This window comes from Diabrotica virgifera, chromosome 10, assembly GCF_917563875.1.
Source record: "Diabrotica virgifera virgifera chromosome 10, PGI_DIABVI_V3a".
NCBI classification, from domain to species: domain Eukaryota; kingdom Metazoa; phylum Arthropoda; class Insecta; order Coleoptera; family Chrysomelidae; genus Diabrotica; species Diabrotica virgifera.
Window position 1 is genome coordinate 9,889,092 of NC_065452.1, and position 17,532 is coordinate 9,906,623.

Sequence of the window (17,532 nt, forward strand, 5' to 3'; positions counted from 1 at the left end):
TTTACAGGGCTTCTAATAATACCTGATAAATACCTAATTTTACAATAATTTGTTAATAACAATTAAACGCACCATATTTGGGCTTCCAGACCAGTTCCATTGGATTCAGCGACCCAAAAAACCTATAATACCACCATCAAATCACGGCGAGCTAGAATTTCCCACGGGAGCCCCTATGTTGCGACTAGACTATAAGGCTTTGTACATATGAGGGCGGTTTGCCAACGGTTGGCGCAGCTGTTAGCCGACCTTTGTACCGTACACATGACAGCGTTTGACTGGCGATTCCATTCCTCCCCTAGTAACTTACAACCGCCGCGGTTTGACGACGTTGAGCAGTTGCATGTGTACGATACTATGCGTTTGCATTTGTTCCTTGGTAACATAAACCGCGACGTTTGGGTTTTTCAGGTAAAACGCGACGTAACCGTTGGCAAACCGCTCTCATGTGTACAAAGCCTTAGGTTTAAACTTACGAACTTACAAATAAGTAAAACCAAAAAATATTAAATATCTTTATACAAGGTGTAACAAAAATACAGGTCATAAATTAAATCACCTATTCTGGGACCAAAAATAGTTCGAATGAACCTAACTTACCTTAGTACAAATATGCATATAACAAAAGTTACAGCCCTTTGAAGTCACAAAATGAAAATCAATTTTTTGGAATATATCGAAAACTATTAGAGATTTTTTATTGAAAATGGACATGTGGCATTTTTATGGCAGGAATATCTTAAAGAAAAATTATAGTGAAATTTGTGAACCCCATAAAAATTTTATGGGGGTTTGGTTTACTTAAACCCTCCAAATTTTTCTGTACGTTCCAATTAAATTATTATTGTGATACTATTAGTTAAATTCAATATTCTTAAAACTTTTTTGGCTCTTAGTATTTTTTCGACAAGGCAGTTTTTATCGAGTTACGGCTTCTTTTCTAATATGTTTACATAAAGATTTTATGGGGGTTTTGTTCCCTGAAACCCCCCCCCCCAAACCGTTGTGTACGTTCCAATTAAACTATTACTGCGATACCATTAGTTAAACAGTGTTTTTAAAATTTTTTGCTTCTTTGTATGTTTTCGATAAGGCACCTTTTATCGAGATGTGGCTTCTTTTTTAATATGGTTCAGAATATACCTAAAAATGTAAATCATAAATAAATTTTCCTATTATTATTAAGTCTCTATAATCGAACTTAGCCATATACAAATCTGTAGTGGATTTGACAAATATGCAAAATATCTCGATAAAAACTGACTTTTCGAAAAATTATTAAGAGGCAAAAATTTTTTTTTAACATTGTGTTTAACTAATGGTACTACAATAATAATTAAATTGGAACGTACACAAAAATTTGGAGGGGTTTAAAGGAACAAACTCCCATAAAATTTTTATGGGGTGTCTAAATTTCACTATAATTTTTTCTTAAGATACTACTACCATAAGAATGCCACATGTCGATTTTCAATAAAAAAATCTCTAATAGTTTTCGATATATTCGAAAAAAATCGATTTTCATTTTGTAACTTCAAAGCGCTTTAACTTTTTTTATGTGCATATATATTTTTGTACTAAGGTAAATTAGGTTCATTCGAACTATTTCTGGTCTCAGAATATGTGATTTAATTTATGACCTGTATTTTCGATACACCCTGTATACTATAAAACCATCTTCCTAAAATATCACCATGATTCATACACTTTTAATAATCCCCTGATAACAATATTTTTCCAGCTAGATGTAAATGCTCCAAGACGCTATTTTGGTCATATTACGAAAGATATGCAGTTAGTTGACAAGATATAACAAATTATACTTCAAATTTTCAAGTCCAAACAATTGTTAAAAATATTTATAAAAACGTTTAAAATTAATCTCAACAAGCCTTGCAAATATTTTATTATAAATTTATTGATAATAATTAGATTTAGATGTGTATTAATAACATTATCAATAACTTTTTGTAAATACCAGGGGCAGTCGTAAAGTATTACATGTGGTCTTCCAATTTTCTTCTTCCTATCGTGTCTTTTCAATCCCATTCAAACTGGTGATGAGGAAATAGTTATAATCTTGTTATTTTTATTATATTTCATATTTCAGAAACCTCCTTTGAGTTGATAAATAAGCCGTTTGTCAATAGACGAAACTTTATTAACGTCTTGAAAATAATGTCTATTAAGCTAGAATAGCCATTTCATAAGGGAGCCATGAGACTTGCCCCATTGTTTTTTGCTATTTTATGGCTAATTTATTACGCAAATTAAAAATGTATTGCTTCATCCCCTGCAGAGAAACAGGTGGCTATTCCAGCTTAATATTAAGCTAGAATAGCCAACATTCATATATCCGGAACGAAAATAGATAGAGAGTCGCTTCCGGCGGCCTATTCTATTGCTAATTAATTGCTAATTTATTACACAAAATAAAAATTTATTGCTTCAACCCCTTCAGAGAAACAGGTGGCTATTCCAGCTTAATATTAAGCTAGAATAGCCAACATTCATATTTCCGTAACGAAAGTAGATAGAGGGTAGCTTCCGGCGGCATATTTTATTGGTAATTAATTGCTGAAAAATTGGGTATACAATAGGGATGGGAAAAACCTACCGATTTAAACCTAAAACCGGTTTTTTTACTTCACAATAACCGGTTTTACCGGTTGTTTTTTTGTCCCGGTTAGAACCGGTTTTTTCTTTTTAAAGTAAAACCGGTTATTAGGTTTTTACGGTGATGAGGATTAGGTTAGGTATTATTTTGGATCCGAATCATAATTATTATTCTCAATTATTCCAAACAAAACCATAATTCAAATTTTATTTTATTTTATAAAATACAGAAGCAAACTGAAAGTGCACTCTCACATCAGCCAGAAACAATTATTAAGTTTTATTATAATATTTCCTTGAAAAGGTATTTGTAATCATAATATTTACATAAGAAGTGATCTGGTTGAATTAGACGCAATCATCATCTATTTTTCACACTTCACTCTTGACATTGAAAGTGGGTGAATGACTTTTTCTGATTACCAAAAATATTGCTCTGACTATGAATATCGAATTACTGATTAAGAATACGAATCTCCAAGAATTTCGCTACGTTTTCAAAACGATAGACTCATACAGGAAGTATTAAATGAGTTAAAATGTACCTATTCTACAAATATACAAACGTGTTAAAAGTAATACATGTTCTTTCGATAGTATAATACTAATTTTGATCATATTGATATCGAGTCGAATGGAGTATCGTAAACTAAAGTGTATTGTAAATGTAACTTTGTAACCTATTGGATTAAAAAAACCGAAAACCGGTTTTTTTTTTAAACCGGTTTTTTGGCCGGTTATAACCGCCAGGTTAAACCGTAAACCGAAAACCGGTGTTTTGTCAAAAAGCGCCATCCCTAGTATACAAGAATTTACAGACTCACCCCCTTCAACCCCTACCGTTATCATAATTCCCCGGAATCCACAAAAAGTGAAAATAACCAGTTTAAAGACCTCAAACCAAGTGGGTATTTTTTGCTTATTAATTGCTACAGGTCTAAGCCAAAAATGAATGTTTTGCTTCATCCCCTAACGAGCAACAATGGCTACTGCTGTTTAATACTTAAGCTACAATACCCAACACTCCTATTTCAGGAAAGAAAGCAGATAGAGAGTCGCTTCCGGCGGCATATTTTATTTCTAATTAATTGCTGAAAGATGGGGTATACCAGAATTTACAAACTCACCCACTCCAACCCCTACCGTTATCATCGTTCCCCGGATTTCACAAAAAGACTGAAAATAACCAGTTTAAAGACTTAAAATCAAGTGGGTATTTTTTGCTTATTAATTGCTGAAGGTCTACGAAAAACGAATTTTTTGCTTTATCCCCTAACGAGAAACAATGGCTACTGCGGTTTAATACTTAAGCTATAATAACCAACACTCCTATTTCAGGGACGAAAGCAGATAGAGGGTCGCTTCCAGCGGCATATTTTATTGCTTAGTTAATTGCTGAAAGATAGCGTATACAACAATTTACAAATTCACCCCCTCCAACCCCTACCGTTATCATCATTATCCGGATTTCACAGAAAGTGAAAATTAGCAGTTTAAAAACCTAAGACCAAGTGGGTATTTTCTTGCTAAGTAATTGCTGCAAGTCTACGCCAAAAATGAAAATTTTGCTTCATCCCTTAACGAGCAACAATGGCTAATGCGGTTGAGTACTTAAGCTACAATGCTCAACACTCCTATTTCAGGAACGAAAGCAGATAGAGGGTCGCTTCCAGCGTCATATTTATTACCCTTTTTAGGTCTTTAAACTGGTTATTTTCACTTTTTGTGAAATGCAGGGAATTATGATAACGGTAGGGGTTGGAAGGGGTGAGTTTGTAAATTCTTGTATACCCCATTACCCCATATTTTAGCAATTACTTACCAATAAAGCATACCTCCAGAAGCGACCATTTATCTATTTTCTTTACTGAAATATGAGTCTTGGGTATTGTAGCTTAAGTATTAAAATGTAGCAGCCATTGTTGCTCGTTAGGGGAGAAAGCAAAAAAATCATTTTTGGCGTAGACCTGCTGCAATTAATTAGCAAACAATACCCACGTGGTATTAGCTCTTTAAACTGGTTATTTTTACTTTTTGTGAAAAGCAGGAGACGAAAACAACAGTAGGGTTTGGAGGAGGTGAGTTTGTAAATTCTGCTATATCTCATCTTTCACAATTAATAAGCAATAAAATATGCCGCCGGAAGCGAACCTCTATCTGGTTTTCTTCCTGAAATAGGAGTGTTGGGTATTGTAGCGTAAGTATTAAAACAGAGTAGCCGTTGTTGCTCGTTAGGGGATGAAGCAAAAATTCATTTTTGACGTAGACCTGCAGCAATTAATTAGCAAAAAATACCCACTTGGTTTTAAGTCTTTAAACTGGTTATTTTCACTCTTTGTGAAATCTGGAGAACGATGATAACGGTAGGGGTTGGAGGGGGTGAGTTTGTAAATTCTGCTATACTTCATCTTTCAGCAATTAATAAGCAATAAAATATGCCGCCGGAAGCGACCTTCTATCTGATTTCTTTCCTGAAATAGAAGTGTTGGGTATTGTAGCTTAAGTATTAAAACGTAGTAGCCATTGTTGCTCGTTAGGGGATAAAGCAAAAAATTCATTTTTGGCGTAGACCTGCAGCAATTAATTAGAAAAAAATACCCACTTGGATTTAAGTCTTTAAACTGGTTATTTTCACTCTTTGTGAAATCCGGGGAACAATGATGACGCTAGGGGTTGGTTGGGGTGAGTTTTTAAATTCTTGTATACCCCATCTTTCAGCAAGTACTGTGCCAATTTGTAAATTTTTGTTTGACAGACGGGACATTATTGAGCATCCACGAGGAACAAGTTTTCCTGTAGTTGGCTGTATACCATATATTACAAAATTGAATAAAATCCTTTATAAAAGGTATATTTGTTAAAATCTCTAAAAAGGGCTACATCACAGAACTAGTTTTCGATCGGATAAACGATCATATAAAATAATACAAAGTTTTTAAAATTTTGACTACGGTTTTAAAAAGTTATACGTTATACTCACGTGAATCTAACATGATAACCACCAAAATACAAAAATATGTGGGTAAAAACCCTTTACTATTAATCCGTCACGGGAACATAGATGAATAATGTGAACTTAAACATGGATGTCTAAAATAGCCAATGTATTATGCTCTAGGTACCACTGAGCTCGAAACTGATTTGTTCACATGTTGACTATATGGTAGCAAGTGGCAGTGACAGCGGAAATTCCAAACGATGACATGACAGATATATAGAATCTAGTGTAAAGCTGTTAAATTGAGAACAAACAGTAACTGCAATCACTCCACTGTGATAAATAATCAACTAAAATGCAAATAAACTTGATGTTATAGTTAGAATGTTTTCAATGAGGGTGGTAGGCAAACCACATTACAAAATGAAATCGAAACTGTGAAATCGATGTTGAACCCTCTTATGATTACACCTAGGGTTTAGAAAAGCATTTATGTTGATTACAAGTTATCAATTTTATTTGAATAGTTGGTAGTAGTTGGAGTTTGTGTATGTTCAATAAAAGATCACAGTAGGGGTGACAGAAGTGTAAAAATGTCTCAATAATCTAGGTCGGATATATAAAACAAGCTCAGACTTAGGTGACTAATTCCCAAAGACACCGCAGACTACCCGAAACCTTAAGGGTTTGAAAAACAAACCGTCATAAGATGTAGTTCACAGTAGGGGTGGAAGAGGGTGGAATGTAAGATGTATGAGATAATTAATGAGAATGGGACATGAATGGGGCCCAGAGATGTTTTTAGGTAAGCACTGATGATGATCGGTCATCCGATCGAAAACTAGTTCTGTGATGTAGTCCTTTTAAGAGATTTTAACAAATATACCTTTTATAAAGGATGTTGTTCATTATTGAGTATATTATTGTTAATTTCCATGCAGCCATTGGGGACCAGTTTTATTTTCTCGACGATAATTCTCGATCACATAGATCTGCAGATGTCGAATAAAGTAGAGTTTTGCATGGAATTCCTCATTTGGCATTACTCTCGCGCTCTCCAGACCTCAATCCCATTGAACATACTTGGGACATATTACAAAGAAGACGGACAGATCACGTACTGCCTTCGCAGACTCTTCAGCGATTTCGAGAACTGTTACCACGGTTATGGGAGAAATTGCTCAAGAATCTCTTGATAATTTAGGAGATAGTAGATATTCCACATACATGTCAAGCAATAACTGATATCATTGGCGGATATACGACTTATTAGGGCCAAATGTATGCTAATGCAAAATTTTATTTTTAATATTTATGGATAATTATTCTTTTTTATATATATCTTGGAGGGAATAATATTTTTTTGTAAATAACTATAAAATATGTTTAATTAAAAAAATAATGGTAATTAAATGTATAAGTTGCTTATAGTTTACTGGCCATATCCCTAACTTATGTCGCGCAGTATATATTTTATTTAATTAGGTCTTATGTTAATAATAATACTTTAGTTATACATATATGCATTTTCTGATAATGGTCATTTTGTAGGTATGCGAAGATGGCAACTGTTCAAAGGGAGACTTGTACTCTAGAAGCAAATGTCCTAGAAAACGCTTTAGAATTTTCACTACTTGATCTCTTCGTTCCTTTAGAGAATATGGAATCTTCAAACTGCAGTAAATATTATGATGAAGTTCAGAAAAAGGAATATCCATTCCTCAACGGTGACGACAAGTTCTTAGACAGTATCATTAAAGACATCTTTAATAACGACGACCACCTATTAGAAGAATCTATATCCGATGAGAATTTTTCTCACTTTGACGATCTCAGACTCTTTGATTCAAGCAGCATATCGGTATTAGGAGTAAATCTGGACTTACATTCCAATGAAACGAAATCCAAAGAATTAGATTTATTTGACGACTGTATTAACCTAGATCTTGATCTAGAAATAACTAATTCTAGAGTTAATGACGTGCTCCCCCTGCCATTCGAAATCAATATGGAGAATAACCCTTCTGAACCTTTGGGTATCTTCGAAATGTTTCCACACATGAACGACGAGAGAAATAGAAGGCGACGGAACCTCCTCTACGAAACCACGTGTAAAAAGACACCGAAAGATCCTCCGAGTGAAGGTAAACACTTTGTCCAGAGTCCTCATGCTTTAATCACCCACGACTATACTCAGAAAAGAGAAGAAGATAAATATTTCTCGTGTCCCATTGCTAACTGTGAAAAAGTATACGCCAAAGCATCTCATCTCAAAGCTCATCTCAGGAGACACTCCGGGGAGAAACCATTCATCTGCAACTGGTTGAACTGCACTTGGAGATTTTCAAGGTCTGATGAACTCGCTAGGCATAAACGTTCTCACTCAGGAGTTAAACCTTACAAGTGCGAACTTTGTGAAAAGGCTTTTGCAAGATCTGACCATCTGTCTAAACACAAAAAAGTCCATAAGAAAAAAATGAGTCAATATGGAACATACCACATAAGAAAACGTGCAAGATATAGTGTGTTAGGGGAGATATAGTACTGAATAAACTTAAGTGACTTTTTCAAAGATATTGCTGGTCAAAAATCCGGACACCTTCAAATTTTTAATTTTGGTTCTAATAATATTGCAATGAAACTAAAAAATTTTAAGTAGGTAAAGTAAATTGATTTCTTAGCATTATTCTATGGATTCATTGCTTTGGACTGAAACATTAAAATCCCTGATAGTTAAAACATTAAAATCACTGAAACATTAAAAAGTTCCTGATAGTTAGGAATTTAGTTTTTGTGACTATTGTCAGTCCTTAATGTAATTAATAAATTACTTTTGCTTGTGTAAAATGAGACCTGGTCTGAGCAAAAGTAGTGATTATTTATTTTAATAGTTTTCTAGATTGCCATTGCCTTAAATTTAACCTGTAAGAATTTAAAAAGTGCTGTGCGTGATTCGTTTATAATAACTAAAATTGATCCTAAAACAGAAGAAAATCGTCAGCTCAAACAGGATGTACCCGTAACGCTTCAAACCCCACATCGTTGTTTTTTATATACTTTTAAACAATTTCAAATATTTTCGGAAAAAATATTGGAACAAAATCCAATATTGATTAGTCTGATAGATAGATAGATTTCCTGCAACAACAGTCTGCAATCGATTAAGTACAAGATAATTAATTTTAATATTTATCATCTCAAATTAAATGTCATATCTATCTATAGCCCCGAAGACTGGGGCTATAGATAGATATGGCATTTAATTTAAGGACGGACATTTAACAATTAAGGAGGAATGAGAGGCATTCTACGAACAGTTGCAAACCATCCTGGATTAAATACCTCATGAAGAACCCTTAATTCTTATGGATGACTTTAATGCACGAATCGGAAATGAAATAGTTCCAGGAATAAAACAAAGATTAAATGAAAACCATGTCAACGCAAATGGAGAACTCATGGCTAATATCTTTGCTTTTAATGAACTGAAAATCAATAATACATTTAATGTCCGACTGGTATATTATTTGACAAATAATGACATGATTTCGAAGTCAGTTAAGTATGATATATAATGCCCTAGGCCCCTGTTAGACCCCAGCATTAAATTTAAATAACTAGTTAAATACTGTAAAGTTGACAAATAACAACCTAAGTAAAACTACGGTTACCACAATTACGTTACGACTATTGCTGGTAAATGTACTTATTTAAAGACTAATTAATTCAAAATTCATTCAAATTTTTTGCATATAAAAAATAATTTAGTCGGACATTAAACGTTGAAGGCACCACGGGTATTATACATAATAACGCTTTCGGTCAACGTATATCCCTCGGGCCAAAGGCCCTCGGTATATACACCATTGACCTCAAGCGTTCTTATCCTTATAATACCCTTGGTACCTTAATAACTATTTCGACTATAAGCTTCAGTATAAATATAGGTACGTTTGAAAACTCCAGAGGGCACAAATCTATGATTGATTTTTTAGTCACTAATAGAAAAATCCACCCAAAGCAGATTCTAGATATTCTAACTTTAAACTCAGCAGACGCAGGGAGTGAACACAACCCAGGCAACCAAACGACGTTTTTATAACGTAGATAACACGTCATAAAAATGACCAATTGACGTGTTTCTGTGACGTAGTAGTGACGTTGAAAATCACGTGTATTTGTCTCATCGATTTGACGTCATAATTGTGACGATTTTAAAACGTAATCGTATCTACGTTTTTTTCACGTCAGTAAAATCACGTCTTTAATACTTTCAAAAAGTGACCTCTTTCAGATGTTTCAAAATAGTATAAAAAATAGGTACATAACATGAAACCTATAGGCCTACGTCCCATGTGTCGAAGATATAAGTGCTACCACTTGTTTAGATCGCTTGTGCGCTAGGCTAGAAGCAACATTGATTCTGCATGCTTTTACCAGCCCTCACATTATAGAATTTTCACTAGTTATAATATACCTACTTACTGTGTCAAAACTGAAACAACTAAAAATATGAAACTAATAAATAATTTATTAACAAATTATCCAGCATACTTAATATCTTAATTTAACGCTGTCTTAATACCTTCATTTAACGCTTAATTAAAAACAAATAAACATAACCTCAGATAGTTGACAAGAAGAATTACTGCATTAAACTAACTCACTGAGCAAATACGCATAAAAATCTCTTAATTAACACGTTTCTTTAACTAAATATATAAATGAAAAATATTATTTTATCACACAAGACACAAACCGCCTAAACAATAAATGAGAAATTTCTTATGAACATTTAGCGTTACCTATACCTAAACAAAATTGTTTGGAGTCAATACAAACAAGCAAGCTACTCCCAATTTTGTGACGTCAGACTTAGGCTGTCTGAAATTAAAACGTTTTTTAAACGCAATTTTAACGTCATTAATCTTACGTATTTAAAATCACCTACAAAAGACGTCTATATGACGTAATGTTCAAACACGTGTTATATTCAACCAAAAACTGACGTTTTCTCAACGTTATATGACGTCACTTGGTTGCCTGGGAAACTAGTCCTAGCAAAAATAAAAATGAAACTGACACCAAAACATTTTCTACAGGAACTCACCGAGGAAAAATTCAATGTAGAATCACTGTGGAACGACTCTACAAAAGAAATGTACCAAAAGAGGCTAGAATAGAAAATACAGCTGAAACAAATAGACGACATGGAAGATATAAAGGTGAACTGGGAGAAAATTAAAAACAACATTGAAGAGGCAGCAACAGAAGCTCTAGGAATGGTTCAGAAAAGAAAAAAAAAGAGAAACGAGAGGCCTACTCGAAGTATAAAACATCAAATACTCCAGAATCCAGAGACACCGATAGAAGAAAACGAAATGAAACAAAGCAGTTGGCAAGAAGAACAAAAATGAACACTGGGAACATTTTACAAAAAGGATGGTACAGAAAAATAAATATGGAGATTCATAAGAAACCAACGGAAAGAAATGGCAGAATTGAAGGAATACAATAACATAACAGCAAAAGAATGGGAAAGATACTTGACGGAACTGTTTAAAAGAAAGGAAAATAATAATCAACACAATAACGTACCTGAATTAAGACACGAAATAGAAATCAGTTTTCAGGAAGTAGAGATAGCCATAAATTAACTCAAAAATAGAAAGTTACCAGGACCAGACGGAATAACAAATCAGATTCTAAAAGACGGAGGAGAAAGTATAACCCTAGAGATGACAAAACGTATACAAAAACTAATATTGCACTGCAAGATACCAGACGCATGGAGAAACAGCATAATGATACCAATGTTCAAGAAAGGAGACAAAGAAGACCCCAACAATTATAGACGTATAAATCTACTGAACACGGCACTTAAGCTAACCACAAAAGTCTTAACCAAGAAAATCAATAAACTAACAACTTTATCAGATGAACAACAAGGATTCTGATCCGGAAGATCCTGCGTAGACGCCGTATTTGTACTGATACAAATCACAGAAAAGGCGATCGAGTACAATAAACCAGCATATTTATGTTTTATAGACCTGAAAAAAGCTTTCGATCGCATCCAAGTCGAAGACGTCTTACACCTACTGTATAGAAGAAACATACCAACCAATATTATACAAACCATCGAAAACATCTACTTCCATAATCGAATACAGGCAAAGAAAAATGGAAAACTAACACAGTTTATATAGACCAGGGCGCATCTGTAAAAATATTAGTACATTTGGACGTTGAGAGGTGACTCAATTTTTTTTGCAGAAATTGCTTGAAAAAAAACCCAAATAATAATAATTGAGTTATCCTCCCTCTCAAAAAGGTCCGGAACATTGTTTAAATAATCAAAATGTCAAAAAATGAATGAAAAATTCGATTTTTTTTCTTCGTTTTTGATTATAACTTTAAGAGTATTCATTTTCGAGAAAAGTTGTACTGACATAAAAGTTGCGTAATTAAATTTCCTACAATATATAATTGGTTAAAAATTTAAAAAATAGTCAACCTTGTTGCAAAATAGCAATAATTGCGAAAAAACCATACAAAAACAAGTATTAGCATTTTACGTTTTTCAACCATTTATGCTAAACTTAGGACCTTCATATTTCAACCAGAAAAACTTTATGATACAGTAAAACAGTACTGTAAATTTCATTAAGATCGGTTCAATAGATTTTGCAAAATAAATTTTGCAATCCAGCTTCCGCAAAAAAATTCATTTTTTCAAAATGTTACAGGACTGAAAATAAAGCAGATAGCAAGTTGAAATTTTTTTGGCGTAAAGAAGTGTACTGTACCTTTCATTTGCAATTTGCAAAATTAAAATCGATTAACTACCACGGCGTCAGGAAATTTTTTAAACAAAAATTAATTATTGGTGCTACGCGCAGGACAGCGGATAGTTTGCTCTGATTGGGCATTCCAATGACCTTTGATAATGATTGATACATTTTAATTTTTATTACATTTCGATATAAATAAATAAATTTGTTTATTGCAAAATAAAAACATACACTTTATCTTTTGAAATACTTACTTACTTTCCGTGTCCGGAACACCAACAACTTTAAATTCTGTATTTCCAATGGTTGGCCACATAGATGGCCCTGTCATTTGCTATAATTAAGTCTTGTTCTGTGCAGGTCTCTCTCATCTCTGTGCATGATAGTAGATGCCGGCTGGTCTGAACCGCGCCACAGTCGCAGGTATCGTCCTCCTGGTATCCCCATTTTTTCAGGTTACTAGCACGTGAAACGCCGGTTCTTAGTCTGTTTAGCGCTTTCCAAGTCGGATACGGTAAATTGTGTCCAGCAGCCATTTCCTCCGAGGGAGGAAAATGTGTCGCGGTAGCTGACGCTTGCCATAGGTGTATTCGGCGCGTCTCTGGCGCTTCGGGGATGGATCTTGATGTTTTCAGGAAGCTTTTCCGAGATCTTAGTCTGCTTGGCTGAGTTTGGTGGTAATATAAGGGGTGTCTTCGGTCCGTCTCCTGCTTTTTCCGTTCTACCTCTGACGTGACCTTCCTCCTGATAGGTGGTGGAGCAATTCCAGCAATGGGGTATACCTCTTCGATAGGTGTCGGTTTCAGGCAACCCGATATTATACGGACCGTTTCATTTAGAGCCACGTCGACATTCTTTGCGTGAGCGGAGTTTGCCCATACTGGTGCTCCAAACTCCGCGGCCGAAAAACATAATGCCAAGGCAGAAGTGCGGAGAGTGTGTGGTTGTGCTCCCCATTTTGTATTAGTTAGCTTGCGGATGATATTATTTCTGGCACTTACTTTCTTCTTGACATCTTGACAGTGGTATCGGTAAGACAGAGTTCTATCCAGACGGACGCCAAGGTATTTTGGCGTCTTGTTGTGTTCCATCATCTGACCACGCCATTCCACCTCCAGCGACCTTCGGGCAAGCTTGTTTCTCAGGTGGAAAGCACATACCTGGGTTTTTGTGGGATTGGGTTTCAGATGGTTTTTATCATAGTATAGAGCTAAGTCTCCCAGGGCATCTGTCAGTTTCACTTCGACTTCATTGAAGGTTCTTCCCTGAGCTGCCACCGCTGTATCATCAGCGTAAATAAATTGCCTTGTTTGTTGGTGTATGGGGTGGTCGTTGGTGTATATGTTGTATAGAATCGGCGCGAGGACACTTCCCTGTGGTAGCCCATTTTTTTGGTCCCTCCACCGACTGTTCTTGGACTGGAGCGTTACGTAGAAGCGTCTATTCTGGAGGAGACATTTCACTAACCTTGTTAGTCGGAAATCCTTTGTAGTTTCATAGAGTTTTGCGAGTATTTGAAATAACACTTTTTTAGCAAAAACTTTCTTTGTTCATATATTTTAACTCAGAGAATAAAAGTTTATTATTTTTAAACATATGCAATTGTTTTAACAATATTTCACAAACAATAATAAAATTAGTTTGATCATTGTGGAATTAAAATATTAAAATACAACAAAATATAGAGTAAGAAAATAATATATTAGATAAAGATTCGAACAAATTTTGGTGTAAATCAACTTGTGTGAATCGAACACCGCTGTTCTGCGCGTAGCACCAAAAATTAATGTTAATTTAAAAAATTTCCTGACGCCGTGGTAATTAATCAATTTTAATTTTGCAAATTGCAAATGAAAGGTACAGTACACTTCTATAAGCAAAAAAAAATTCAACTTGCTATCTGCTTTATTTTCAGTCCTGCAACATTTAAAAAAAAGATCTTTTTTTGCGAAAGCTGGATTGCAAAATTTATTTTGCAAAATCTATTAAACCGATCTTAATGAAATTTACAGTGTTGTTTTACTATATCATAAAGTTTTTTTGGGTAAAATACAAAGGTCTTAAGTGTAGCGTAAATGGTTGGAAAACGTAAAATGCGAATACTTGTTTTTGTATGGTTTCTTTCGTAATTATGGCTATTTTGCAACAAGGGTGACTATTTTTTAAATTGTTAACCAATTCTGTATTGTAAGAAATTTAATTACGCAACTTTTATGTCAGTACAACTTTTCTCAGAAATGAATACTTTTAAATCTATAATCAAAAAACCAATAAAAAAATCGAATTTTTCCTTTATATTTTGACATTTTGATAATTTAAACAATGTTCCGGACCATTTTGAGTGGGAGGATAACTCAAATATTATTATTTGAGTTATTTTCAAGCAATTTCTGCAAAAAAATTTGAGTCACCTCTCAACGTCCATCTCAAAACAGATGCACCCTGGGCTAATACCAGTACAAAGCGGAATCAGACAAGGTGACTCGTTAAGCCCACTGCTCTTTAATATAATAATGGACGAAATAATAAAAACAGTACGTATAGGTCATGGTTACAGAATGGGGAACACAGAAATCCAAATATTATGTTAGGCAGACGACGCCGCATTAATCGCTGAGACAGAAGACGATCTCCAAAGATTAACACACATCTTCAATACAACAGCCAATAAATACAATATGATAATATCAGCAGAAAAACCAAATGTATGACAACACCTAAATACCCACTACGATGTAAAATCGAAATTGATGGGAAAATAATAAAGCAGGAAGCAAGGTTTAGATATCTGGGAATAGATATAACTAGTTACGGAGATGTTGAAGAAGAAGTACGACAATAAAGCTTAAAAGCAAGTAAAGCGGCGCGGCGGATCTCTTAATGACACAATCTGAAAGAGCAAACACCTAAGTCAAGATACAAAAGCAAGAATCTGTAAAGCACCAATTAGACTTATATGGACATACACGGCGGATACAAGACCTGACACATCTAAAACGAGACGACTACTAGAAACAACAGAGATTAAAATACTTCGACGAATATCAGGAAAAAGTTTGTTGGATAGGGAGAGAAGCGAAAACGTAAAAAGAGAATGCAATGTCGAAGACATAAATGGATGGGTGACAAAACGGAAACAAGAGTGGAACGAACACATTGGGAGAATGGCAGAGCATAGAATAGTACGAATAGCACCAGATATGTCACCAAATTGACGAAGAAGTATTGGCAGACCAAGAAAAGATGGTGCGATAATTTAGTTAGGAGGCTAATAGTGGAAGTTAGGAGGCTAATAATGAAGAAGAAATAGGCTTTAAAGCCTACATACAGAAGGCTTTATCGTCTCAAGAAGAAGAAGAATTTATCATCTCAAAGACGTTTAATAATTTAAGTTAAGTATTTGTACACAAGTATTACCACCAAATAAACATTAAGTATTAGAAAAGAATTCAAGCCGAGAATCAACCTTTGGGATAGCTTCATTTATACTTGGCAAGCTTACTGGTTGAAAGTACATGTGGCCATTAAACATGCCATATGTGTAAACAACAGGAAAGTGCACTTGATAGCACTGTCCTCTTGTTTACATATGGCAAGTTTAGTGGCCACATGAACTTTCAGCCAGTAAACTTGCCAAATGTAAATGAGGCTAATGATAAAGATGGCAACTTGCTCACCCAAAGATGGGTTAAGCTTCATTTACATTTAGCAAGCTTACTGGCTGAAAGTACTTGCGGCCACTAAACTTGTCATGTGTAAACAACAGGAAAGTGCTAGCAAGTGTATTTCCTGTTGTTTGCACATGGCAAGTTTAATGGCGTTACATTAAAGCAAACCGAATAAAATGGGCGGGTCACGTGCTAAGATCGAGTGACGAAAGACTTCTGAACGCCACATTCTGGGAAAGACCCAATGGCAGAAGGTCAGTTGGTCGCCCAAGAAAGAGATGGAAGGACGCAGTAGCCAGTGATCTACGCAAAATGGGAGTACAGCAATGGGAAAAAGCTGCTCAGGACCGATAACAATGGAGGGAAATAGTAAACGCGGCCAAGACTCACAGAGTTGTAGAGCCAAAATTTGGCTTTACAACTCATTTAATGATGATGATGATGAAGTTTAATGGCCACAAGTACTTTGGCCACTCAAGTACAAGTCATTTGTATTTGGGTGGTGTCGTTAATTTTTCGGCATAGGTAGAAAGTAGTAAATGCTAATCTATTGTACGTTTAATTATTATACCTGCTATTCAGTATATTTACCTCTCGAAACTTCATGATGTCACTCAAATAAAAATGACTTTGTAATAAGTAAGTTAAGGTGTCTGCAATAATTTGTTGGCAACTATACACCGTTAAAATGCAAATAAGGCATAAGATGTTTAGAGTTTTACTCTAATTTTTACTATTTTACTGTTTTCATGCGTATTAAAATTGTTGAATCATAGTTTATATTAATGCATTATATGCAATAATGCATAGGTATATATGCAACGATTGCATATATAATCAACAATGATTTCAGTGTCTGCATTTTTTGTCCAGCAGTATAGATCACCTGATTCATTTTTTAAACATTCTTCTTTCAATTTGTTTCATGTAATATAGTATTATTTATTTATAATATGTGTTTGACTTATTTTTTTCAAGTTGCTCATTGCATGTAAATTTATCAATGCAATAAAATGTGACAAGGCGCACCCTATCGTTGTTGCACACATAAATAGTAGCACAAATTATCTTGTACCAGCCATACCTCAGTGACTATGTTAAAGGTCTTGTAGCCTCATCAAAGCTGGAGCACCATGTTCAGTGTCTGCATTTTCTGTCCAGTATATACAGGGTGCGCCAAACCTCTGGTCTTCTTTGATTACGGCTAAACTATAAGATATACAAAAAAATGTTTATAACAAAACTAATGTGTATCAAAGAGGTCTATAATTTAAAATTATTTTCAATTATACATGGTGAGTCAGAACGACGGTATGAACCAAAGTTTTATTTTTTTAAATAGAACACCCTGTATATTAAATCATTTTTGAATATATTATTTAAAAATATGAAAAATTTGTATAAGGTCTTATAGGTCTAAAGTTAATAATTTTCGAAATATTTACATTTTTATTGAGAAAAATGGTAATATTTATAGGGTTGTGGATTATGTTTCCAAGGAAATAAAAATTTGGGT

The 17,532-nt window shown here is 34.4% G+C and overlaps 1 protein-coding gene across 1 annotated transcript in view; it reads left to right on the forward strand.

Moving 5' to 3' along the window:
* LOC114336094 (Krueppel-like factor 6) overlaps positions 1–16,968 on the forward strand; it is a 30,856-nt gene extending 13,888 nt beyond the window's left edge. Inside the window, exon 2 of the mRNA XM_028286420.2 lies at positions 7,106–16,968. Within this exon, the coding sequence (XP_028142221.1) occupies positions 7,106–8,096 (991 nt within the window). The 3' untranslated portion in view covers positions 8,097–16,968. The remainder of the gene's footprint in view (positions 1–7,105) is intronic.
* The last annotated feature ends 564 nt before the right edge of the window (positions 16,969–17,532 follow it).